At 36.7% G+C, this 26,306-nt stretch overlaps 1 protein-coding gene across 3 annotated transcripts in view; it reads left to right on the top strand.

The window, feature by feature from the left end:
- The window catches only part of STX17 (syntaxin 17), a 60,239-nt gene extending 35,091 nt beyond the window's left edge, over positions 1-25,148 (top strand). For all 3 annotated transcript variants that reach the window (XM_004423252.3, XM_014782023.2, XM_087419408.1), the window contains exons 4-8: positions 7,379-7,604; positions 14,808-14,923; positions 15,002-15,052; positions 22,100-22,186; positions 22,929-25,148. In XM_004423252.3, the coding sequence (XP_004423309.2) occupies positions 7,379-7,604; positions 14,808-14,923; positions 15,002-15,052; positions 22,100-22,186; positions 22,929-23,168 (720 nt within the window). In that variant the 3' untranslated portion in view covers positions 23,169-25,148. The remainder of the gene's footprint in view (positions 1-7,378; positions 7,605-14,807; positions 14,924-15,001; positions 15,053-22,099; positions 22,187-22,928) is intronic.
- Positions 25,149-26,306: the final 1,158 nt, after the last annotated feature.

The raw sequence follows: 26,306 nt of genomic DNA, 5'->3' as shown, positions 1-26,306 counted from the left end.
ACTTTTTTTTTATGTTGTCAGAATTTTACTTTTTAGAAACACTCTCTTTTAAAAAAGATCTTCTCACGATATAATTTCTGCTATGGCATCATACACTATTTTCTCTGAAGTTAATTCACTTCCTTAAAGTATCAGTTTCCAGTATTCCTTTTTGTAACTAATATGAACTCCAAGATGGCATGGTTGCTTTCTCCCATGGGTTTCATTTCCACTTCACTATTTTATGCTTGTATGTCAGAATTAATTCCAAAAAAGTAGTTCCTTTCATTGTTTCTTCCAACTAATGAAAGATGAAATGTTTCATATGCAGTAACTTTTATTATCTAGGGAAAAATTCTAGCTGGTTTCTTTTTTTTCTTTGCTGAGGAGGATTTGCCCTGAGCTAACATCTGTTGCCAATCTTGCTTTTTGCTTGAGGAAGATTCACCCTGAGCTAATATCTGTGCCAGTCTTCCTCTATTTTGTATGTGGGTTGCCATCACAGCATGGCCACCAACAGGTGGTATAGTTCTGTGCCCAGGAACCGAACCTGGGCCACCGAAGTGGAGCATGCCAAACTTAACCACTAGGCCACGGGGCTGGCCCCTCTAGCTGGTTTCTTGATAGTTGGAGATCCCTGTTTTTCTTGGACCACTGCTTTGCCACTTTGTAAGAGATATTAAGAAAGCATTCATTCACCATGTTTATTGAATCAAACTGTATATCAGGGATCAAACATGGCCTTGAGGATACAATGTTGAAGAAAAGAGGCATAGTCTCTGTTCCTGAAAATGAATGAATTAATATCTTTTATCCAGCAAGGTGGTACCTAATATACTTCCACAATGAGATTGCCACTCAGTTTTACCCCTACCCAAATGCTTTCAATCCTTAGGTTAATTGACCATACAGGTTAATATAATATTCTTGTCTAAAAATATTATTACAGTTTTTTACTGTGAAATATAACATACATGCTATAAAATGCGTAAAACATAAATATACACCTAAACAAATTGCTATGCTCAAATCAAGAAATAGACTGTTACCAGCATCCTAGAAGCCCTTCATAGCCTCTTCCCAGTTATAACCACCTTTCTCCCCCCAAAAGTAATCACTATCTTGATTTATGTGGTAACTGCTGTTTAGCTTTTCTGTATAGTTTTACCACCAAAATGTATCATTAAGACTATAGTTTAATTTAGTTTGTCTTTGAACATTATATAAATTGGATTAAACAGAATATATCTTTTGTTTCTGGCTTGAGATTTACCTATGTTGCCTATAGCAGTAGTTCGTTCATTTTCATTGCTGTATGTTTATTCCATTGTATGAGTTTACCATTGTGTATCCATTCTATTGATGGATGTTTGGGTTGTTTTCAGTTTCTATTACAAATGCTATTGACATTCTTGTATATTTTTACTGGTACACATGTGCATACATTTCTGTTGAGTATATTCCTAGAACAGGAATTGCTGGTTCATCATGCATCCTTATTTTCAACTTTAGTAGATAACGCCAAACTATTTTCCAAGAAATAGTTGTACTAATTTTACACTCCTTGCAGCAGTGAATGCAAGTTCCTTTGGGCGCCACATCCTCACTAATATTTAGCAAAGTCAGACTTTAATTTTAGTTGTTCTGATGGGTAACTAATTACAGTTTAATTTACATTTACCTGATTATTAGTAAGGTTAAGTCTTATTTGTTTATGAGAATTGCCCATTTAGGGTTCTTGGCCACATTTCTTTGGGTTGTTTGTCTTTTTCTTACTGATCTGTAAGAGTTCTTTTTTCTGCCTGTGTATGTGTTGCAATTATCTTCTTCCACTCAGTGGTTAACCTTTTCACTGTCTTAGTTGTGTCCCTTGATGACTGGAAATTCATTTAATTTAATATAGTCAAGGTTGTCAATCTTTTATGGTTGGTGCTTTTTGTGCCACATTTAAGAGGTCTTTCCTACCCCAACATGGTGAAGATATTCTTCTGTTGTCTTGCCTATCACATTTAGGTCTACAGTCCATCTGGTTGATTGTTGTGTATGGTGTGAGGTGGTGTATCCAGTTTTATTTTTTCCCATATGGACACTCGAATGACCAGGCGCCATGTTTTGGAAAGATCATCTTTCCCAGCACTGCCCTGCAGTGCCACCTTTGTCATAAATCCAGTGCATATGTATTTGGGTTGTTTCTGGGCTGTTTCATTGGTGTATTTGTCTATTCTTTCACCAGTTCCACACTGTCTTAATTACTATGGCTTTATAATAAGTCGATATTTAATAGAGGAAGTTCTCCTACTTCTTCAAAGCTAGTCTCAGCCCTGTATATGCATTTCCAAATACATTTTAGAATCAGCTTTTCGAGTTCCACCAAAACGAAACAAAGAACCTTTTTCAAATTTATTCTAATTTATTGAATCTATGTATTATTGAACTTATGGATTTAAATTTTATTCAATTTTATTGAATTAATAGATATTGAATTTATGGATTAAGTAGATTTATTGACTCTATTGATCTATAGATGTCTATCAAAGTGACATCTTTGCAATACTGAGTTCTCTGATCCATGAACATATGAACACGTTTTATCTATTGGTTTATTATTATTGTTATATTTTTTATATGATGCTGGATTTAAATTGCTGACATTTTCTTTAGGAATTTTGCATCTTATTCATAAGTGAGACTGCTCTGAATTCTTCCTTTTTCTTGTTCGGCTTGTTGAGTTTTGGTATCAAGGTTTACTATCATGAAATGAGTTAGAAAATGTTCTTTTTCTGTTCTCTTGAAGAATTAGTATAATTACCTTTAAACCTTTGGAAGAAGTGGCCAGTGAAGCCATCTGTGCTGGAGTTTTTGGTTTGTTTGTTTAGTTTTGGTTTTCCATATGTCTGTGGGCAGGCAGGGGAGTTTCAAAACATACATTTCGTTTCTTTAATAGTTATATGACTATTCAAATTTCTATTTCTTGTCAGTTTTGGTAAGTTATAGTTTTCTAGGAATTTATCCATTTCATCTGACTTTTCTAGTTTATTGACATAAATGTGTTCATAATATCCTCTCATTATCTTTTTAATATCTGAAAGATCAGTAGTGATGTCCCCTTTTTTTCATTTCTGATTTTGGTTACTTGTACCTTCTGTATTTTTTTAACTACTTCTCAGTGAGATTTACCAATTTTATTAGTCTTCTAAAATCAAATTTTGGCTTTTTTAACCTGTTGTAGGCTTGTTTTTTCTATTTCGTGGAATTTGTGTTCACATCTTTGTTACTTTCTCCTTTCTCTGCATTTATTGTTGCTGTTTGTTTTCTAGGTTGTTGAGATGGATGTTTCATTTATTATTTTCAGCCTTTCTTCTTTTCTAATATATATACATTTAGAGCTGTAAATTTCTACTGTTTCAACTGTCTTTAAGTTTTAGTATGCATTATTTTTCTAATTCAGTTCAAAGCATTTTTAATTTTCATTGTGATTTCTTCTTTGCCTTGTGGATTATTTATAAGTGTCTTTCTTCATTTTCAGACATATAGTGTTTCTAGGTATATTTTTGTTAGTGATTTCAAGTTTAATTTTATTATGATCAGAGTACATGGTCTGTATGATATGAACTTTTTTTTTCACCTGAGGAAGATTCGCCCTGAGCTAACATCTGTTGCCAATCTTCCTCATTTTTTTGCTTGAGGAAGATTCAACCTAAGCTAACATCTGTGCCACCCTTACTCTATTTTGTATGTGGGTCACCGCCACAGCATGGCTGATGAGTGGTGTAGGTCCATGCCCAGGATCTGAACCAGCAAACCTGGGCTGCCGAAGTAGAGCGCACCGAACTCAACCACTACACCATGTGGCTGGCCCCAATGTCAGTATTTTTGAAATTGGTTGAAATTTACTTTAAGACTGTATATAACCAATTTTTTTTTTTCAAGATTGACCCGGAGCTAACATCTGTTGCCAATCTTTCTCTCTTTTTTTGTTTTTTTGAGATTGGCCCTAAGCTAACATCTGTTGCCAATCTTATTTTTCGTCCCCTCCCCCAAGCCCCAGTACCTAGTTGTATATTCTAGTTGTAGGTCCTTCTACTTCTGTGTGAGCCACCACCACAGCATGACTCCTGACAGATGAGTGGTGTGGTTCTGTGCCTGGGAGCCAAACCTGGGCTGCTGAAGTAGAGTGCACTAAACTTTAACCACTAGGCCATCAGGGCTGGCTCCCCAATTTTTGTAAATGTTCTCTGTGGGGTTTTTTAAGAGGTATATTGTCAAATTGTTGGGTATAATGTTTTATTCAATTCCTAATTCAAGTTTGTGTTACCATTATTGTTCAAATTCTCTATACCGTACTTTTGTCCATTTGTTCTATCAAATACTGAAAGAGGTATTGAAGCCCTCTATTATGATTGTGGATTTGTTTATTTCTCTTTATAGTTATGTCAATTTTTGCATTATGTATATTGTGTCTATGTTATTAGGTACTCCTAACTTTAGAATTATATATTCCAGGGCTGGCCCCATGGCTTAGCGGTTAAGTGCGTGTGCTCCGCTGCTGATGGCCCGGGTTCGGATCCCAGGCGCACACTGACACACCGCTTCTCTGGCCATGCTGAGGCCGCGTCCCACATACAGCAACTAGAAGGATGTGCAGCTATGACATACAGCTATCTAGTGGGGCTTTGGGGGAAAAAATAAATAAAAAAAAAAAAAAGAATTATATATTCCTGGTGAAGATACTATCAAGTGATTTTCTTTATTTCTAGTAATGTTGTGGCTTTAAGGTCTATTTTTTATGATATTAATATTGCTACAGCAGGTTTTTTTTTTTGGGAGGAGGATCAGCCCTGAGCTAACATCCATGCTAATCCTCCTCTTTTTGCTGAGGAAGACCGGCTCTGAGCTAACATCTATTGCCAATCCTCCTCCTTTTTTTTTTCCCTTTTTCTCCCCAAAGCCCCAGTAGATAGTTGTATGTCACAGTTGCACATCCTTCTAGTTGCTGTATGTGGGACGCCGCATCAGCATGACCAGACAAGCGGTGCGTCGGTGTGCGCCCAGGATCTGAACCCAGGCTGCCAGTAGTAGAGCACGCGCACTTAACTGCTAAGCCACGGGGCTGGCCCCTACAGCAGGTTTTCTTTGGGGGTGGAGCGTTAGATTTACATGATTTATCTTTTTCATCCTTTTACTTTGAACCATGTTTCTTTATGTTTTAGATATATTCTTGAGTTTTATGTTTTTTCCAGTCTGAAAATCTTTATCTTTTAACTGGAACACTTATTCCGTTTATATTTAGTGTAATTGTTGATATATTTGGGTTTAAATCTTCCACTCTATTGTGTGCTTTCTTCTTCTTCCACCTATTTTTTGTTCCTTTTCATGTTCATTTTTACTTTCTTTTGGACTGATCTTGTATTTTTTTATTGACCCAATTGTTCATCTGTTAGTTTTAGAATTATATACTCTTTTATTAGAATTGCAGCAAACGTCCATAAACAATACAGATTATACAGTTACCTGGGGATATTTTAGTTCTATATGTGCCCCCAAATTAAATGTGATTTTTATGTATTTTAACTTTATATATATATTTAAAATCCCCAAGACATTATTATTATTGTTTTAGTCTAGTTACTGGTCACCTCGATTTACCTACACTTTTACTATATTTTAATGCTCTGCATTTCTTTCTTTCTTTGTCTAAAATGTCTTTATTTTACCTTTGGTCTTGAAGGATATTTTTGCTGGGTATTGAGTTTTAGGTTGATAGTAATTTTCTTTCCATATTTTGAATATATCATTCTGCTGTCTCCTAGCTTTCATTGTTGCTTTGAGAAGTCTTATTATAACCTTATTGTTTCTTTGTCTGGTCTTTATTCTGGTCTTCTGGGGGCAGCACTGCCTTTTTTTTTGTCTTCGCTTTTGGGTTTATTTGTTCAAGGTTTATTTGGTGTTTTTATTGGTATGACACTTGGGTAGTTGGTTGCATTATTTCTACATAGATTTTTCTTTTTACATTATATAACATTATACACTATTATAATACATGTAGTACACAAAATAAGATCCTTTAGAATAGTCATGCATAAAACATGCAGTATTGGATTTATACATTGGATCCCAGGATGTGATTGACTGGAGAAAAAAAAACTGGAGTAGGCCTATTAGGTGAAGGAATCACAAGTTATATAACACACGGTGAACACACATCTGGTCTGAAAGGCACGTGCGGCATGTGCAACATTGGCAGTGCTGCCTCCGAGGTGGTGGAACTATTTTGCAAGAAATTGTATTGTCTCTAGTTCCTTTTGAGCTCCTTTTGACACATCTTTCTCCCACACCTTTTCTTTTTTTCTTTTTTGGCTAAATGTGCTTTTCTTTTTATTTACTCTTCTCAGAATTCATTGACCTTTTTGAATCTGTGGATTGATGTCTTTCTTCAGTTTTTGGAAAATTCTGTTATTACTATTGAAATTTATTTTCTGTCCTTTTCTTCTAGGATTCTAAATATATGTATATTGTTGTACCCTTCTCCAGCTGTATCCTCTAGGTTGCTTACCTTCTCTTCTGTATTTTTTTTTTTTACTTTTTTTGTTTGTTTGTTTTTTTACTTAGTTTCTTCATATCTGGTTTCTAGTTTACTGTCTTTCTTGAGTTGGGTCTAATGTGCAGCTAAACTCATTTATTTATTTGTTTCTTTGGGACACTATTTTTATTTTTATTTATTTATTTTTTAATGATTTTTTTTTTTTTTTGTGAGGAAGATCAGCCCTGTGCTAACATCTGCCAATACTCCTCTTTTTTTGCTGAGGAAGACTGGCACTGGGCTAACATCCATGCCCATCTTCCTCCACTTTATATGGCACACCGCCACAGCATGGCTTGCCAAGCAGTGTGTGGGTGCACGCCTGGAATCCGAACCGACGGACCCCGGGCCACTGCAGCGGAGCACGTGCACTTAACTGCTTGCGCCACCGGGCCGGCCCCATGGGACACTATTTTTAAATGATAGAATACTCATTCTTTTTCAAAATCCTTTAAAAATGTGTGGAAGGACTGGGTTAAGAGAAGTGGTGGGATTGGTGAAGTGGGGAAATCATTGAGTTTTTCTTGATGTGTTTCTGTAGTGTTTGATTTATTATGAAGAACATTTGTTACTTTTGTAATAATCACATTTAGTGAAGGAAAAAAATGCTAAATAAATTCAAAGTGTGAGGATGTGAGTTCTAAAAGAAGCTGGATTTGGCCAGAAATGTGAAATGTAGAAAAGTATTATGTGTACCTTCTATCGTAGAGAATACTTGTAATCATTTTCATTCACAACCATTATCACAAATTACCTCTGAAAATAAAGATATTTTATGGTAAGAGGTGGTGGCTTCAATGATTCTTTTTTCTTTTATAGCAACTCCGCTCCAATATTCGAGAAATGGAGAAGCTTTGTTTGAAAGTCCAAAAGGATGATCTAGGACTTCTGAAGAGAATGATAGATCCTGTTAAAGAAGAAGCCTCAGCAGCAACAGCAGAATTTCTCCAACTCCATCTGGAATCTGTAGAAGAACTTAAGAAACGATTTAATGATGAAGAAACTTTATTACAGCCTTCTCTGACCAGATCCATGACTGTTGGCGGTAATGTACTAAGTCTTATTCTTGATCATAAGTTCACCTCCTTGTATAGATATTGCAGATAATATTTAAGTCTCCGGGGATCACCTTCTATTCCAATATGCTAAATTCTTGGACCCTGAGTGTGCCTGGAAATGCATACCCTAGACGTTTTTCAGGATAAATCTTTTGAGGCTATGCTGTGTAGAGTGGAACTTCAGGGTTTCAAGTACTATTTGTCTGCATATTGAAAATAAATTTTAAAATATTTTCTAAAGAGAATGTCATCGTTGTCTGCAGAGTATTCCTCTCTCATCTCTAGGTGCAGGGGTGGCCTAGTCAGGCACGTTTATTTCTAGGGCATTATGATTTTCACAGTAGTGTTAGATCTGTCTCTCAGCCCAGTTTTCTGAATTTAAGTGAGAATATGAAAAAAAGTCTGCATTGGGTGTCATACCATCAACTTTTATGAAGTGATACTCTAAGAAACAGCCCATGAAACTTGTCATTATGAGGATAACTTGTCTTCTAAGGATATAATTGATAATTGTTGATTATACTATACTGATGTCTTTGTAAGGAACCCTGAAGAAAAATTCTTGGTTTAATTCATAGTAGTACTTCAAAGCAGTTGGTCTTTTTTTAATCTTATGGGTATTGAAGGGCAGAACTGATAAGATTTCTTTACTTGAGATGTATACTAGAAAGCTTAAATCCGAATTTTTTAACCACCAAACGCCAAATTTTTAAACTATCCTGGCGTCATTTTATAATTGCTGACCTTGTTTTTTTGTCTTTGTTTTAGAGTTTCTCTTTTATTTTTAATTTACGCCATCTTGTTACATTTTATGTATATTCTAAGCTGCCTTGAATCTTTATGGAAAAGGTAGGGTATAAATAAATTACAAATTGGAGTAGAATCTGAAAGATGGCTATACCTGTCCAGTTTTCCTCTTTTCGTTTACATAGGAGGCTCCTGTACCTCTCCCTGTCTCCAAAACCAGATTATTTTTAACGTTAGATTTTCAGTGCTAATGATCCAGTAATTTACAGGAAAAAAAAATTAGAAGAAACATTTAGGCCATCATCCAGACTTTCTGGGTAATCTTGCTTTTATTTTATCTTTAGTACCTAGCACATAGTACATGCTGCTTGGCACATAGTGGGCCATTAATAAATGTTTTATAAATATGAATGAATAAATATCTTTCTAGAGACAGTTTTGTAATTTAAGATGTCCTATAGTCCCTTCACTCTGTGGATAACTGGTACCTAAAGTGTTGTTTTGGGAAGAAGGAAATGTTAGCACTCAAGCTTTGGTTGAAGAGTATTTGGGAAGAATGCTTTTTGATAGTTTGTAGTTACTATTTACATTATTCTGTTCATATATAATTATCACCACAGTTTTGATGAGGCTGAAAGCTGTTCTTATCATTTAGTGCAAATTGATACTTTATGTGCATGTTTAGGGAAACTGGACTTTATAGCTCCACGTGGTTAAGGGGCCATCTTATCCACCCAGACATTGTGACAGTAGTGATGGCAGTAATAACAGTGAGGATATGCTGAATTTTCTGGAAAGAGTCGCTGGCATCAATCTCTTTTGCTATTTAGCTTTGAATTGCCCATCACCAGCAATTCCCTAGCAAACAAAAATTTTGAGTTCTATCTGAGAGTTTTCTTACACTATGATACCATTCTAATACTTGCTTTAATTTGCATTTTATTATTGCATTATTTGTGTTTCTACCAGTAGGACTGTTTGGGCTCAACAAAGTTGGGTTTATATATCATCAGAGGAATTGGATGATTATTAGAAGAAGGCAATTTACCCAGTTTGGTGGCAGTTAACTTCGTTGTAGGAAGCTGACTGGTGTAAAAAAAAAAAAAAAAAAAACATACTGGCAAAATTTGAGGAAGCATGTGTACAGAGGAAATGAAAAAGATTGGGACAGAGCCAGAGGATGAGGGACAAGAAATAGTGGGTGAAAGTCATTTTCTAACTCTGCTGATTTTCAAACTTCTCAATTCATGGAACACCAGATTGGTTAAAGATTTAATCACTTGCCACCAGGAGAATCTACAAAATTAAATCTCTGTAAGTAGTGCTGATTTGATTGAGACAATCATTCCATTTATAAAATCAAATATCTAAGTTATACCTAAAACAGTATGCAGAATTTCAAATTCTGAATGATCTGCTGGTCAGACTGTGCTTTGACTTTGAATCCATTGCCAACATCAAGCAGTTAAAAGGAACTGTTGCACCAGGTACCTGACCATTTCACGGAATGTGAGAGTTTCTACTGGGTTGCCTTAAATCCAGAAATATTATTAACAAATAACTGAGAGGATGGGAAAAAAGAAGAATAATGAAAAGAAAACAACTAATTTACATAAGACTTTAATAGTGGGGTAGGAATTGGGTTTGCTCCATGTGTGGTCTTTTTCTAGCTATAGACTCTTCTGTCATTCTACATGTTTTTATCTTGTACTCTCTGGTTTGTCCTTATTTTTGCTTTAGATACTCATTATAGTAGTGACAGCCTATACAGAAAAATGTGTTTGATTTGCATAGAAGTTAAGTGCCTTAAAATACTTTTTCCTTTAAAAATTCAATGTGATTCTAAATAAATTGGTTGGAAACATCACCAGAGATTCAGGAGCAATGTTGCCACATTTCCATGAGTGAGATCAAAATACAAAAATAGTTTTTCATTTACAAATAGAAATAACAAGTATAATAGGGAGGTTTATGTTCTTTGGAGAATGAAAGAAGCTTATTAAGTTTAGGAGGAAGCTGTGATGATTTTGCCATTTCTTTTGTCCAAATTCTGAGAGTTCCTAAAGCACATCTTCTCTGCCATTCTTGCTTGATCTGAGAAACTCCTTCGGTCTCGCTTGTGGTCTAGTTTCATTTTTAGCATATTGCTTCCCACCGAGAGAAGTGATGAGCCCACAAATTTGATTTGTATTTAGAAAGATGCATCATGTGATACAGAGTGAATCAGTGCTTCTCTCCATCTTTGTCTTTTCTTACTCACCATCCAACACACACACTTCACTAGCGCAGTAGGAACAGAATCTTATTACATTTTAAAGAAATATTCACAAAAGAAAAGAATCCAATCATAAAACTGCTGGAAACTTCAGACCAGCATGTTGAATTTGATGAAATAGTAGATTTTATCACAGGTGTATACATGTACTGAACAGTTTTGTGAAACATGTAGATGGTTTTGTGTGTTATTCAGAAGATGTGTTTTCTATTGGTTTTAATTTTCTTAAAAATCCTCCTTTGCAGCTAAGTTAAGCCCTGACTTACAATTCATTTTATTTTGATAGATAGATTTTATGTAGATGATCAGTAAATTAATTTAACTATTTTTAAGCTGTCAGAACATGAAAAAATTCAGGAAATGCTTTTGAATTAATTTAGATTTATAATGAAACTTTTCCTAATGTTATAAAGTTTATATATATTGTGTTGTAATTCTTAGTAGAATCATTGCCCATCATGAAATATGGAGAGAGAGAGAAGGAATGAATGAATGTGTGAGTGTATGTATGTATGTTTGGACGTATAGAGAGAAGGGAAAAATCTTATGTCCCTGTTATTAACTTTATTTCTCACTTCAACTAAAAATATCTTAATGGTTATTTGAGTTTATAGTCAATAATAAGATTTTAACACTGGAGTTTGAACAACAGTGGTAAGTGATATATATATATATCTTCTATGAACCCTTTACACCTGCAGTTGTTTGCATGTGGCTGAAACTATCTGAAATTATTATGTCATATAAAACAATAGCAATTTTGACTTCTGTGGACAGGATAAGAATTCCTCAGCCTTCTTTCCTGCAGCTTTAATCTGTCTCAGTGTTTTGCCTCATCATGTCTGTAGCAATTTGTAAAAGTTAAAATCAATGGATGATCACTGAGGTAGTGATTTTTAAAACAAACTGGTATAAACAAATTACGGAAGTTGTAGAAATTAAAGAGTTTCCTTTCTTAATTATTAGTCATGCCTCGCATTGATTAGTGATGTTCAGAGTTGTAAGTTTACAGCAGAATTTTCCATGGAAGAGAACAGATTTCTTTGTTCTAAGACTCCATTTGAACTAAGATGCATACGCACTTTGGTTTCAAGTGAGACATAAATGACTTAAACGTTTCTTATTTTTTACTGAGGGAAATCTTTTATGTTTGCTTAAAATGTCAAATATTTCCCATCCCTTCATTTTTTAGATCAAGAATTTATGTATGATAATCTCTCTTCATTTTGTTATACACCCTGGCATACTTCATTTGAATCTTCTCTAATAGTACAAAGGTTATGGCTTAAAAAAATCTTTAGAGTGGGTGTTTTATTTATAAAGTTCTGCTTTACATTTGGTCTAATTATAATGAAGTTGTCATTACTCATCATCCTTTCAAAGAAGTTGGAATTCTTATCCTTTCAAAGAAGTTGGAATTCTTATTACAATAGGAATATTAAGTGGAAGAAAGGTCTTAGAGTAATTCACTTATCTTGATTGAAATGAAAATGAAAGTGTCTTTACGTGATAACTTAGGACATACGGTAAATAACTCTTTTAAGCATTTGTAAAAATCATAGAGAGCTTTTAAAATATTGGATACTTGCCATAATGTTGTAATGTAAAACTTACTCTGTATCTGATACTTTTACTCTTCCTTTAAGATAAGGAAGTGCCTTCAGATAACTTACGATTTAAAATTAAAAGAACACTATCAATTCTGATAAGGCTACAGATTACTTTTTAGTCAAGTGACTATGCCCTTCCTAAACAACTCAAACAGGTTTTTTCCCTTGAGAGGTAAAACAGTAATAAATTTTGAAAGTAAAATAGTAATGCAGTTTTATAAAATATATTTCAGTTATAGGCTAGGATGAAAAAAGAAATAAAGAGATGAACTTGGAGTTGTAATGACTTACTTTTAGGAATAGATCAGGTGTCACATGTCACTATGTCATTTCCCTGCTTATAACCCTTTAGTAGCTCTCCACTGTCTGCTAGATAAAGTCCAAAGTCTTTAACTGCCCTGCAAGGCCCCTCCTAACCATCTGTAATATCTTAATACTAGTAACTCTATGTCTTTTACTTTATGGTTTGACAAGACCAAACTGCTGATTTTATGTTAAGCTATATTGTTTCTTCTTTAAGGGCCTTTTTCATACTGGTCTCTCTACCTAGAATTTATATTTCTATCTTTGCCTAGTAAGATCACGTTTTTTAGGAAGCTGTTTTATAAACTGCACACCACACCAGCTGGGTCAGATGCCACCCCTAGCTTGGAACTGCCACAAAATAACTATATGTGTGTATATCTATTTATCTAGATAACAGTGCACTCTCTTACTATTTTAAGCTCATCTCTTTGTATGTCTAGCTCTTCTAGAATGTAAGTTCCATGAGAGCAGCTACTTTATATTACTCACTTTTTCATCCCAACACAATACATAATGCGTGCTCAGAAAATATTAAAGTGCTAGGTGTTTTGAGCTTGAAGTAAGGGGGGGACAAAAGGAAAGTAGACCTTCAAATCTCTTCGTTCCTTTTCCACTGCCACTGTCCTGGAGCCTTCCAACTCATTTTTCACTCTCTAATTTTTTCACTTTTCAACTCCATCCTTAATCTGTTCTTCCCCCTGTAACTGTGGTTCCCTTTCTAAATCTGAAATCTGATTATGGCACCCTCCAGCTTCCCAATAGTCTCCAAATCCTTTTAATAGTTCCATATTGATCCTATGAGAAAGACAAAAAACTTTTAACATAGTTTACAATGCCATGAATAATGTCACCTTAGATTTCCAGCCTCAACCTTTGCTTTTCTCTTGTCATAGTCTATGCTTCAGCTACACTGAACTCCTTTTAGTTGCCAAACCTATGCACATATTATTCTCCCTGACCTGAATACTCTCTGCTTCTCCCTCCACCCTTGCCCCAGTTCACCCAGATAGTTTCTGTTCATCCTCAGGCTTCAGCTTCAGAACCTGCTCAGACCACTCGTTCCTCCACAAGTCTGGGTTAAATACCTCTCTTCTGTGCTCACATGGCATTCCATACTTACCCATGTCATAGTTCTTATCAGACTATGCTGAACTTGCCTGTTAACATGTCTGTGTCACACATTGTATAGTAGGCTCCAGTAATAATAGCAGCAGTAGCAATTGCAGTAGTAGTAGTAACTATTTATTAACCACTTGTACTTGATATATAAGCCAGGCATAGTGCAAGGTAAATATCACCTTATTTTACAAATGAGGAAAATAAGTCAAAGAAATGAAATACTTTCCCAAGTCAAAGAGCTAGTAAATAGGCAAACCAGGATTCTAACCCCAGTCTTTCTGTCTAGGGCCATACTCCTAACCACTGTACTATGTTCACTCCTTGGAACTGTGTTTATGGTTTACCGTAGTGTCCCCAGCACTTTAGCACACTGATTGGCATATAGTAGGCATTTTATAAATATCAGTTTAATGAATAAATGATTGGTAAAACCAAAACAAGGAAATAAGGAAGACCGACCTGAGGATGGAGGGTGGAGCATAAATGAATTCATCATCATAGCAGTGTTTAATGAGGAAAGCCTTACTGGGTTGATGACTTTTTAAAATTCAGAAAAGATGTAGAAACAATGGAGGCATAGGCCAGAAAATGACCCTGTGGAGAAGAAGGGTGACAGATGTACAAAAAGATACATATGGTAAGAGGTGTCAGTTTGATGACAAATTTATCGTTACCAAAAATGACTGATTTTCATTGCTAAAAACATATCACTTCTCTACTTTTAACACCTTGTGAATCTGATATTTATTACTAAAATAGCCAAAGAAGAGGTTAATGATTTAGCAATGACAAGTGTTAAACCTATTTCTACTGGGTATCTCTTCATGGAACACTGGCCAAATAGAATAGTTCTCCTTTGGTGCTTCTTCCGCTTCTAGCCTTAGTTATTCAGATTGGGTAGATAGTATTTGTAGCCATTTTTTAAGATGGCTTTGTAGAATAATTAAAAAAATATTTGTTAACTAACCTGGGAAAAATCTGCTCATAGGTAAAGCTATTTTTTATAGAATAATCAATTTACTTTTTAGTCTGAATTCAATTAGTAAGTATTTTACATGGCAGTTGTTTTATGGAAATGCTGTTGCCTTCTAACAAAGCAAATAAACTCTAAACATGAGGCTCTGTTCATCCAGGAGCATTTCACACTACTGAAGCTGAAACTGATCCTCAGAGTATGACTCACATATATGCGTTGCCTGAAATTCCTCGAGATCAAAATGCTGCGGAATCATGGGAAACTTTAGAAGCGGTATGTTAAAAATTATTTTCCTTTTGGTAGCTGTGAGGCATAAAAGTAAGTAACTTCCTCTTTCTCTCTCTTTTTAAGGACTTAATTGAACTTAGCCAACTGGTCACTGATTTCTCTCTCCTAGTAAATGTAAGTATATAACTGTTATTGGCTCAGAGATGTTACATTAATAGATAAGAGGCTTTTATCCATCACTAGGCTTTTGATTAGAAATTTAATAGGAGTCACAATTTTTAAAATTAGTATTGAGCTATGGATAGAAGTCTAACTGTCCCCAAATTCCAGATCAATTCAATAAACGTGTATTAAGCACTTTTTATATAAAAGGCACTATGTTAGATCCTTGGCATTGGCGATCTGACAAGATTGGATAAAGAAATAAATGAAGCCTGTTCTCTGCCTTCAGGAGTTTACAGTGGGTGAAGATAAGCTTGGACCCCTAAAACTGAAATTTCAAGCATGATTGTTAAATGCAAAAACAAGGTATTGAAAAGAAGCATTATCAGCTCCAAGGAGAAGCATTTAATTCCACGGGAGAGAGGCAGGGGTTGTGAGGTGGAAGCGTTAAGGATAGCTTCACCAGATAGGTAGCATTGGCTTAAGTCTTGAAAATTGAGTAAAATGTCCACAGGTGGGAGTGCATTTGAAGACAGCTGAACGAAGCTGTGGAGTAGAGAAGTGTGTGGCCTCCTGGGAATGACAGGTACTGCGGTGTAACCAAAGCACAAGGGACCGTGGGCAAGCAAAGCAGAGACGGTGAGGGCCAGGTTGAGATAGCATTGAAGGCCATACCAAAGAATTTGGACTTTACTTTGTAGGAGCCAATATAGATTTTTGAGCAGGTTAGAGTGATGTGATCCAGTCTGTGTTTCAGAAAGACCACTGTTAGCGGAGTGAATAATAGCCTTAGAGAGGTGGAGATTGTAGGTGGGACAACTAGTTAGGAATCAGTTGTAAGAGTTTCACTGAGAGCAATGGCAATGCAAGTAAAAAGATAAAGGAGAGCTGAGAGGTGTTTCTGGGATACACTTAGTAGAAATTGGAGGAAGACGAAAGAGTCAAAGATAAGAAACATTAAGGCTTTATTCTGCATAATCGGGTAGCCAGTGATACTGTTAACATTGATTAGGGAACATAAAGTAGATTTGATGGGAAAGATAGATTTTCTGTCATTATTTTTTAAAATTATTTTTCCTTCCCAGGAATTATGGGAAGGTTGGATATATGGGTATGTGTGTGTATATGTACGTACATAACAGGCTCAAGCCTGTTTCTGCTTATGCTTCTTTCTGGGTTTAGTTCTTTGTTCTTGATCAGACCATGATTTGAGGGTTGCACATCTTTGAGTTATGGTTTCCCTGACACCTGGCTTTAAAGTGTAACAAGTTCCTAGATCTCACAATCTCAGAATTGGAATTGGAAAGGACTTAAGAGGACTAGGCTAATCCTCCTACTCTTGCCCAGCTTCTCAGATAGATGGTTTTTGCCCATCTGTGAACAGTTGCAGTGCAGGGACACTTGCTACTTCAGCCATTCCATTTGGAGGCTCTAACTCTTACAAGTTATTCCTTATGTAAAGTGGGCTCTGCCCTGTAATAACTTCCCTCTGGTACTTTTGCCCTCTGGAGCCATATACTGAACAAGTTTTGTCTTTTTTCCATATAAATTTCTCAACTTTTTGACACCCAACATTATCTTTCCTCACCTACCCCACCTCACTGTATTTTCTTCTCTTAAGGACCCTTGACTCTCCAGTGTGTTCCTTCTAGAATATGATTTCTAGGCTTTTCAGAACCAGCCCCTTACTCTGCTTGTTTTCTAGTTTGTGGATTTTTCTTAAAATGTAATGCTAAAATTGAATGCAGTAAATTGTTTAAAGCTTTTTTCTTTTTTGATGCCTCTAAGTCAGAAAAAGCAAAATGATTGTAGTTTCTAGAATAGGTATCTATACAATATATTAATATATTTGCATATAAAAGGGAATGATACAAGAATCCCAAAATATTTTTGTTTTTAGAATCAAGATTTATTCAATTATTGTAACTCATAATCTCTGATCTAATGTAGTTTGTAAAATTTATAATGTATGATTACACAAATATATACATTTGTCAAGTCATCAATATGTACACATTAAAATGTATGAGTTATAATGTATGTAAATTATACCTCAATAAAGTTGATTTAAAAAACAAACTAAACATGTACAAAGTTCTTCTCATTCAGGACAAGTACATTTCCCTTCTGATGGGATACACTTAAAAGGAAAACTAAGGGTTTGTGGCCATATCCAATTAGGTTACGTAAGCAGCTCCTAACCCCTAATCTAAGGAAGATTCGTGCAGGAAGACTTTGGCTATAGCCATAGCTCTGTACAAATGTCCTATTTATAATAATCTGTGTAAGGACATGAGACAGAATGCTATTAGGCAAAAGCTCAAAGGAGAACCTCTGATTTCTGTTCCCAGGGTGACTGGAGTTCTCATGACCTCATGGTCAAGGACTCACAGAAGCTCCATTTAGGCACCAAATGACTTGGGAACGTAACCAGAGTGACCACATCCTCTCATTATCATCACATGGACGTAGTATCTAAACAAATTAACCGTGTGTTTATGGAGCACTTTCTATGTGCATAGTACTGTGCTGAGCTCAATGAAGAATAGAGAATAGTATAAAAAAGAGCCTATAGTATAGTCGTGATAGTTGTGTGCAAGTACATGGTGAATGTACTTAATGTCACTGAACTGTATACTTAAAAATGGTTAAAATTGTAAATTTTATGTTGTATATATTTTTACCACAATAAAAAAGAACCTTCAAAGCCACTGAGAGATCCAAGTGTGGTCCAGTAGATGTTAATAAGTTAATATCTACTAAGCACCCTGCTTGATCTTCTTCTGCCTTTATTTCTCAAGTGCCCTCTTCTCTTCCTCTAACTGTGAAACCAGCCCTATTTCTAGTCAAGGGGAATTGAAAGAACTGTGGGCTAGTCGCTCTTGCTGCTGGTCCAGTTTTGTCTACCTTTTGCCTTATTCCCTATGGCTTTTTTAATCCAGTTTTACTCTGGATGCATAAAAACTGGGTTGTAATGAATTAGATCAGATTCCTCCACTTATTGCCTATGTGACCTTTGGGATGTTATTTTACAACAATGAGCTTTGTAAAATTAATCGGAAGACTAAATGAGATAATGTCCGTTACTTCCCATCCTCTTTTCCACTGACTCCAACTGCATTCCTGCTTTTGTTCCTCCCTTATTTTATTCCCTCTTTGGCTCTTTGCTTAGAATTCTACTCTCGCCACCACCATTACCTTTAGACATTTTAGTACTGTCGTTCCTAAGTCCCTTTCCTATTGCTGAATCCCTTGATGTCAACATTTTACTTACCTACTCTGTTTACCGCCTACTCTAGACCAATATAATCCTTACTCTGCCTATATATCATAGTGTTTGTATGCTTGTTTCTGGGCTTTTCTGTGTATATAATTGCATATAATTAAGGAGTATAGATTACATACCTTTGGAGTTCAGAACCAGGATAGCTCAATGTTATCTGGATTGGTCAAGCTCTAAGACTAGAGCTGGCATTGAAAGCAGGCTGGAATTGAGAGTCAGAAATAAAGGAAAATACCTAGAGTTCTGGCGTTAGCTTCTTAAAGAAACCTGTAGCTTTCCAAGCACATTAATAAAACTACACAAGTTCTAGCAAAACTCTCCAAGAGAGAACATTTTTATGGATGTAAAAGGATTTCGGGATGGATTTGTTGAATGCATTATTATTGCTTGATACAGAGAATGCTGGGCCTACAAGTGTCCACAACAAGCATTCAAGGGAAAAACAATTCTTCATTAGTTTTGACTTCAAATGCCCAAATTGCACTCTACTTGACAAATATTAACTTAATAAATCACATTTTCTTCAAAATCTTAGGTGCTCCTATAAATGCTCATTAAGATTCACTTACTTTTTCAGAAAAGTAAGAGGACCTAATTCAGTGTTTCTTAAAATTCTTAGACATATTCTTAGAGTCTTTTGAGAATTCTTTTCCTTTAAAAAGGGAAAAGTCTATATGTTACTCTAGTTTGAGAAACACTACAGTGTCTCTCATAAATGGTTTAGCTCATTGTTAAAGGGATGCTAAAAACATATATGAGGTGCCAAAGTATAAAATGTCAGGATGGGAGTTTGAAGATTGTCAAACGTGGGAGGCCCAGGCAGATGAAAGCAAACATAAGCAAATCAGAAGCAAAAAGTGGAGGTTGGTAGATAGAGGTGAGGAGGTTCCTGAGCCACCGTCATTGTCAGGAGCTTGGTTTCCTGTACTGGGGTAAGTTTGTGTGTGTGTGGTTTGGCCCCGCATAAAGAGCCGAGGACATAGTGGACAAGTGGTGACCAGATCCAGCTCTGAATGGAGTCTAGTTTGGCATTCCTTAGACAGTGATTGACAACTCTGACACCAGTTTGGTGCATAACCGTAATTGCTGTGCCACTGAGTCCTTACTCAGGAAGCAGAATTTGAAGATATGGGCAAAGTTTGGGATTCAAACCAAGCAAAATAGAGAAGAAGGAGGCAGATCTGTACAATGAGGGGTGACTGTTGATCCCAGGATAGAGGCTGGTCTGCTGTCTGCCTTTTCTCCCTGCCCATATTAACTAAGCTTCCTGTTGTCAGTGAATAAGTACTTACGGGTGTGGGCTGCTCCCCAGGGTGAAACAGGCCTCATCAAATACTGGTGATTGCAGTGATGGGAAGCATTGCAGTTCAAGTAATCAGTGATCTCAGGCTTCATTTGGCCTTGTCCTTTCTCCATTTTTTGTGAAGGATTTTTATGAAAAAATATTAAAATTTTTAAATTTAACTTTATTTTTTAAAAAAGTCATAGAGCTGCAAGATCCAACCTTTTTTGGAAGGAGCATTAAAAAATATTTCACTGAGGCCGTGAGATCACATGTGGAGTATAGAAATGGCAATAATCCTGGCAGGCTCTGCCATCTTGATGGAATGATTTTGGGGCTGAGAGAAAGGAGACAGTTGGCTATTTTCCCTCTACCCCTCAACTCATCAAGATATGGAGGTTGATGATGGAGTTTTACCTCTGTGATTTATGTGCCAGCATAGACTTTCAGGCAAGAATGGAAAGTGTTGGGGATGTCCCAAATAGAAACAATGATAGGGTGTCAGAAATCCAGACAAGTCGGATATTATTAGTGCTGACGGTTATGCTTCTATGTCTTGGAAAAAGAAAGCTAACATTAAAGAAGTTTTATTGTCTGAGGAAAATAAAATTTGAGTGAATGAATGCTAGGTGAGGTCTAATATTTTAGTGCCCTAGAATTTTCAAGCATTATAGGAAAAAGTTGAATATATTTTTTGATAGAAAAGAATGATGGGAGTTAAGCTGTCTTGGGAAGATCAGTATGACTTTTTCTATTTTTCCCCTCATACTCTACAGATGCTATCTCATTTTGTCCTCACTTCAGCTCTGTGAGGTAGAAGTGTCATTATCCTCACTTAACAGATGAGAATACTGACACGTAGAGAGCTTGAGTAATTTACCCAAGGGCCCACAGTGCTAGGGCTGGGATTTGAACACAGGACATCTGACCAAAGGTTGTGCCCTTAATCCTATTGTGAATATATACTAGTGGTTTTTAAAGTGTGAGAATCATGGACTTGCAGCATTGGCACCACCTGGGAACTCGTTAGAAATGCAGATTCTCAGGCCCCACCCCAAGCCTACTGAATCAAACTCTGGGGTTGGGACCCAGCAATCTGTGTTTTACGAAGTCTTCCAGTTGATTCTGACAGAGATCTTAGAAGGAAGACTTATAAAGGACTTTTTTTAGAGATTGTGTTGGAGATGTCAAGATAGTGGTGGAGAATATAGGAATAAAGGGATACCATCAAAGGTCTAACAGTGAAACGGTATATGCTTGGTGTATGAGAGGGAAGGAATGTCAGTAATGCTGATAGGAAGCAACTGTGAGGAAAAAATTAGCTGTGTTTGGGTTTCATGTTCTCAAGTGAAACGATGATTGGAATTAGAAGAGTGTTAGTTATATCTGCTTCAGTATAAGTGAAGACATCAGTTATATAAGGACAATCAGATACTTCAGGATTAAATTTTTTCACAATCATTTTTGTGAAGTTGGCATTTAGCTGGGATCTTTTTTTCTGTGAATTAAAAAAACTAGTCTATATATTGATGTGATGGTGGTTACATGGGTTTATGCATTTGTCAGAAATCATCATACTATACCCTTAAAATAGGTGCATATTATTGTGTGTAAATTCTGTCTAAATAAAGTTGATTTAAAAATGGGAATGTGTTCCTGTGGCAAGTAGTGAGTTCCTGACACTGGAGGTGTTTGAGCAGAGGCTCAGTAACCGCTTGTCAGAATGTTGTGGTGGGGCCTCACACATCTGAGGGGAAATCACACTCAGTGACCTAAACGTTCCTTCTACCCAGCGAGTCCATGAGTCACAACTGCTGGGTGTCAGTGCAGGTGTTGCCATTTTATGTAGAATGCTTTAGTAATATATTTGATCTGAAACATTTTAACTTGTCATGATTTTAAAATGTATTAAAGTATACAGGTGTAAAACACAGGACAGTAAATTCATTCACTACTCCCTACTGCATATCACAAGTGGAAAGATTTCATGGCAGATCAAACCGTATTGTATTCCTATTCCTAAAACAAAATAATTTGTATTTATTGGATCAAGGGTGTTTTACTCCTAAGGCAAATTTGCCTGTTTTAAACTGAATCTTCAAAGAAGATGTTACGGAGGTTTTTTTGTTTGAATCTGTTTTTGTTTTTTTCCATCAAACCCAACATGACATGTAAATACTTATTTTGCATTTCTTTTCTCCTGGAAAGCAGATTCATTTGGAGAACAATATGTTTGTTATGTTTGAATGAATTTTAGTGTGAGATGCTTTTTCCTATAAAGGTGCCACCCTTGTATTACCTAATAATTGTCACCTTTTTTGCGTACAAGTGAATTTGTACTTTTGACATGGTTTATCAGATGCTATTATTGAACCACTATTAAGACTACAAGGCTGCAGTACACGGGGCCCTGATTACAGGAATTAAAATAGTGTGTATTGGCTGACTGCTGCTCCCCAGCAGGAGCACTCACTCATAATTCCTTTGCATCTAGTCTCAGCAGGAGAAGATTGACAGCATTGAAGACCATGTCAACACTGCTGCTGTGAATGTTGAAGTGGGAACCAAAAACTTGGGGAAGGTAAGATTCTGCTCCCGCTGACAAATCAATGGTACTCTGGCTCCCAGGAATTGCTAGTATTCACCCAATTGATCTGCTCTCTTTAATGTTGAGGGAACCAGCAATTAAGGAAATAAGGAGAAATGATACATAGGTAGCGCAAGAAGTCAATGGCTGTTGTAATATTCTACTCTAAGATTCATTCTGTCAGGAGAGAAATATTTTCAGAGAGAGAATAAACCTAAGCCTCACTATAAGGCATTTGGTGTTACAGGGGAGTGTTTGCAGAGGTTCAGGGAGAGGACTAAAGAGGGTTGCCAGAATCCAGTAGGGGCAGAAGTATAAGGACATGACAGCATGCATGGAGTGGGACCATCTATTTTCCATAAAATGTTGCTGTTAACCCCAGGTACATAGCACAGAATAATCTCTGGCAACATAAAAGCTTTGAGGGTATCTGTGGCTGCTGAAACTGTATAAATAAGCCAGCTAGATAGTTAGTGGATTGATTGTTTTGTGAGTAAAATCAATTTGTAGCAGGCCACTCTCTGTAGCTCATTTCTCTAAGTTCTGAGATCTGGAGGGACTATAGTACCTGTGGAATACCCATCGCCCCGCCCAACCTCAGTACAATCTCTAAGTTTAATTATGTACTAAGAGTTAAAGAGGCATTGCCAGGAGCAATGAGAGGAAAATGCACATCACCACAGGTGGATATTCTCAACTCAATTTCTAAATTGAATTTTTTTTCTTTTTTTTACAGGCTGCAAAATACAAGCTGGCAGCTCTGCCTGTGGCAGGTGCACTCATCGGAGGAGTGGTGGGGGGTCCGATTGGCCTCCTTGCAGGCTTCAAAGTGGCAGGAATTGCAGCTGCACTTGGTGGTGGGGTGTTGGGCTTCACAGGAGGGAAACTGATACAAAGAAAGAAACAGAAAATGATGGAGAAGCTCGCTTCCAGCTGTCCAGATCTTCCCAGCCAAACTGACAAAAAATGCAGTTAAAAACCAAACTTCAGTATTATTGGTACCACACATCTATCCTAATGAGGACCTTTGCTGCTGTTGGACACTCAGTCAGCTTTTCAATATGATTATATCAAAATAGTGGCTGCAGATGCTCAAGTGGGACTGAACGGTGATAAGTGGATATATTTCCTTGTTTGCTGGGTGTTAATGGAGATGTTAGAGATTGAGGAGCCTGGGCTGAGGGTGCATAATGTTTGTCAGGTCAAGTTTAAAGACTGCCAGGGAGCAGATTTTCTACCCGGAAATATGAAAACTGAACCCATAGCTTTGATAGGGACTTGAGATGTGTGGACATGTTGGGTTACGGAACAATAGTTTCTTCCGTAACCCTGACTTGGAGATCCTAAGGGTAAGCATATTACAAATATGCTTATTTATCTCCTAAATACAAGAGATTATTTAGGCCTGTTAGCAAAGAAAAGAATGGGTGTTCAGGAGCCTTTGTTGTCAAATGGGGAGATCAGGATCTAGCGAGAGGCACAGGTGAACTACACAACAGAGTCCATTTGGTGAACCCTATCGCAGTTTGGTGCAACTATAGTTTCTGGTGAAGGAAACTAATAATGTAAGAAAATGGAAAGAGAGGCCCAACTTCTCTTTCAAATATCTTAATTTGTGACACTAGCTGCTTCTCTGAACTCTTCCTTCTGCCTGTCATTTAAATAACACAGAATCTCAAGTGGTAGGAGACTTATTAACCCAGTCAGTAAGCTTGCTCTGTCAGCCTATCTCTTAATGCCTCAAAGATCTAGTGCCCTCTGTCTTCCCTCCCTTGTAATTTTGAAAAGTTCTTTGACTTGTAGGGTGAATTTTACACATGTGTAATGAGGACTTGTCTCATAATTTGCTTTTTTGTATTGTCTCCCATCTCTGTTCATCCTTTCCTGTGACCTCTAGGTAAAAAAGAAAGAAAGAAAGAAAGAAAGAAATATCCACATATTTCCAACATTGTTAAAGTCTGAGCTAAAAAAATAAGCAGGGGCGGAAAACACCAGATCATTTCTTGGGGCATCTTGATGTACCTGCCACACAGGGGTTCTCGACCCTAAGTCCTTTCCACTGGCCCTTGAGGGAGCTGAGCACTAGCTTTCTACCTCACTTCTGTTACTACCATCCTTTTCTCCAGGCTTTGCCATCTCCTGTGCGTTCCTTCACTTTTCACAGCTGTTATTTCTTTCCACGAATGGCACTCATGCTTGCCTTTTCTCACATTCAAAACGATGGTGGACAAAGCCTGGTGCCAAGAGTCGGTCCTGGTGAAGGATTTGTGGTGCTAATCCCAACACTTGACATTGACAGCAAGCATGACCCAGTGCAACCCAATGTCTATCTCAAATAGCAAAATGGTTTTTAAATTTAGAAAAAAACAGGGCCGGCTCCGTGGCTTAGCGGTTAAGTGCGCGCGCTCTGATGCTGGCGGCCTGGGTTCGGATCCCGGGAGCGCCCCGAGGCACCACTTCTCCGTCCAACGTGAGGCCGAGTCCCACATACAGCAACTAAAAGGATGTGAACCTATGACATACAACTGTCTGCTGGGGCTTTGGGGGGAAAAAAACTGAATAAATAAAATCTTTAAAAAAGAAAAAAAAAAAAGAAAAAAAAAAAAGAATTTAAGAGTACAGGCAGCCTCATCCAGTAACCCCAAGTCGTTTGAAATAGGAAGGAACCACCTTTTGCCTTACTCTTTACTCTTTTCTGAGGACAGAGGAATGGACACCCACACCACAAAAGGTGTGAGCTGTCTCTGCTCAGGAGCCAAACAGATTCATCAGGCAGTGGAATGGTTCACTACTTCTCTCTTGCTGAGTTTACTCTTAATAACTTTTATTGATTGCTACCTTTTACTTCTGTATCTAATCTAAAGAGACCTTTCTCTTTCATACTTTTTGACTCTTGCCAATGAATTCCAAAGAAAGAAAGCACCATTTCTTATCGTCATTAAATAACTGGAAAATATCGAGTATTGCTACCTGCTGACTTGTATCTTTAATATAATACCAGGAAGGAAGTACTTTGGATAAGTGTCAGATTCTGGTTCAGTGTTTGAGATTGGATACTTATAAGGTTGGAATAATTACTTTTGAACTCCACCTTTTTTCTATTTTCTGATCCTTGTGTCTCTCAAACATTCTCAAACCAGAATGGGGATCTGAATCACCCGGGGTGCTTATTTAAAACAAGATTCCTAAACTTCAGTCCCATGGGAGATTCTAATGATGGCCATTCTGGCCTGGTCAGCTAAAATTGTAAATTTACAATATAGTTCCATCAAGATTCAGCTGTATCATTGGATTCTATAATTTCCAGTATTCTGTCCTTCACCATGGCCCAGTCTTCATCACTGCATATTATTCCCACTCTGCCAACCCAGAAGTGGCTGTGCTTTTTAGCCCAGCGTCTTAACAGCACTCGGGACGTACACTGTCAGGCTGGTTCTACATGAGAACCTGCAGGAGAGAGGAGGCCTGTAACTGAAGCTCACATTTGTTTTGGGATCTCTCATTTTTACTGAGCCAGTGTGGGGCACCACTGTGTGTGCTCTTGTAAGCCTTTGATTTTTACGCATCAGGAATGGTATATTACTTCAGTAGTCTTCATGCTCAGGCAAGTTACAGTAATTTTATAATTTAAAATTAGTTAGAAATTGTATCTCATTTCCCCATAATAGAACCTAATAGCCAACTTTTTGTAGAAATTTCTAGAGGTGTTTGATCAACTATAAATGATATACATATAAACTGTAAAGTTTTTAGAAGTATAAATTATTCAATATGAGACAGAAACCAATCTTAAAATTGAATTTAATGCCCTACAGTATCAGATTAAATTCATCTTCTCTATGATTGATGTCTTTTACTGCAACAAGTTAGAACGTAAGGAACACTTTAAGTTCTTAAAATTTATAGAGGCTCATTTTGATAAAGGCAGCACTCCTAAAGACTTTTTGATACAGTAATCTGAGAATTTCTCTATAGAGCAGAGACTTTGGAACTTTTTGGTTGTAACCCACGGTAAAAAATGTATTTATATTAAAACTCAGCATATGCATAAAGGAACAATACTTACCATTATGTGCAGTGCACTCTGCTGTTTTTTATTGTTTCAGTTTATAAA

This window comes from Ceratotherium simum, chromosome 29 (genome assembly GCF_057802395.1).
Source record: "Ceratotherium simum simum isolate JZ-2026a chromosome 29, ASM5780239v1, whole genome shotgun sequence".
NCBI lineage: Eukaryota > Metazoa > Chordata > Mammalia > Perissodactyla > Rhinocerotidae > Ceratotherium > Ceratotherium simum.
The sequence above is the reverse complement of the archived record's forward strand: the minus strand, read 5'-3'. Positions and strand labels throughout refer to the sequence as shown.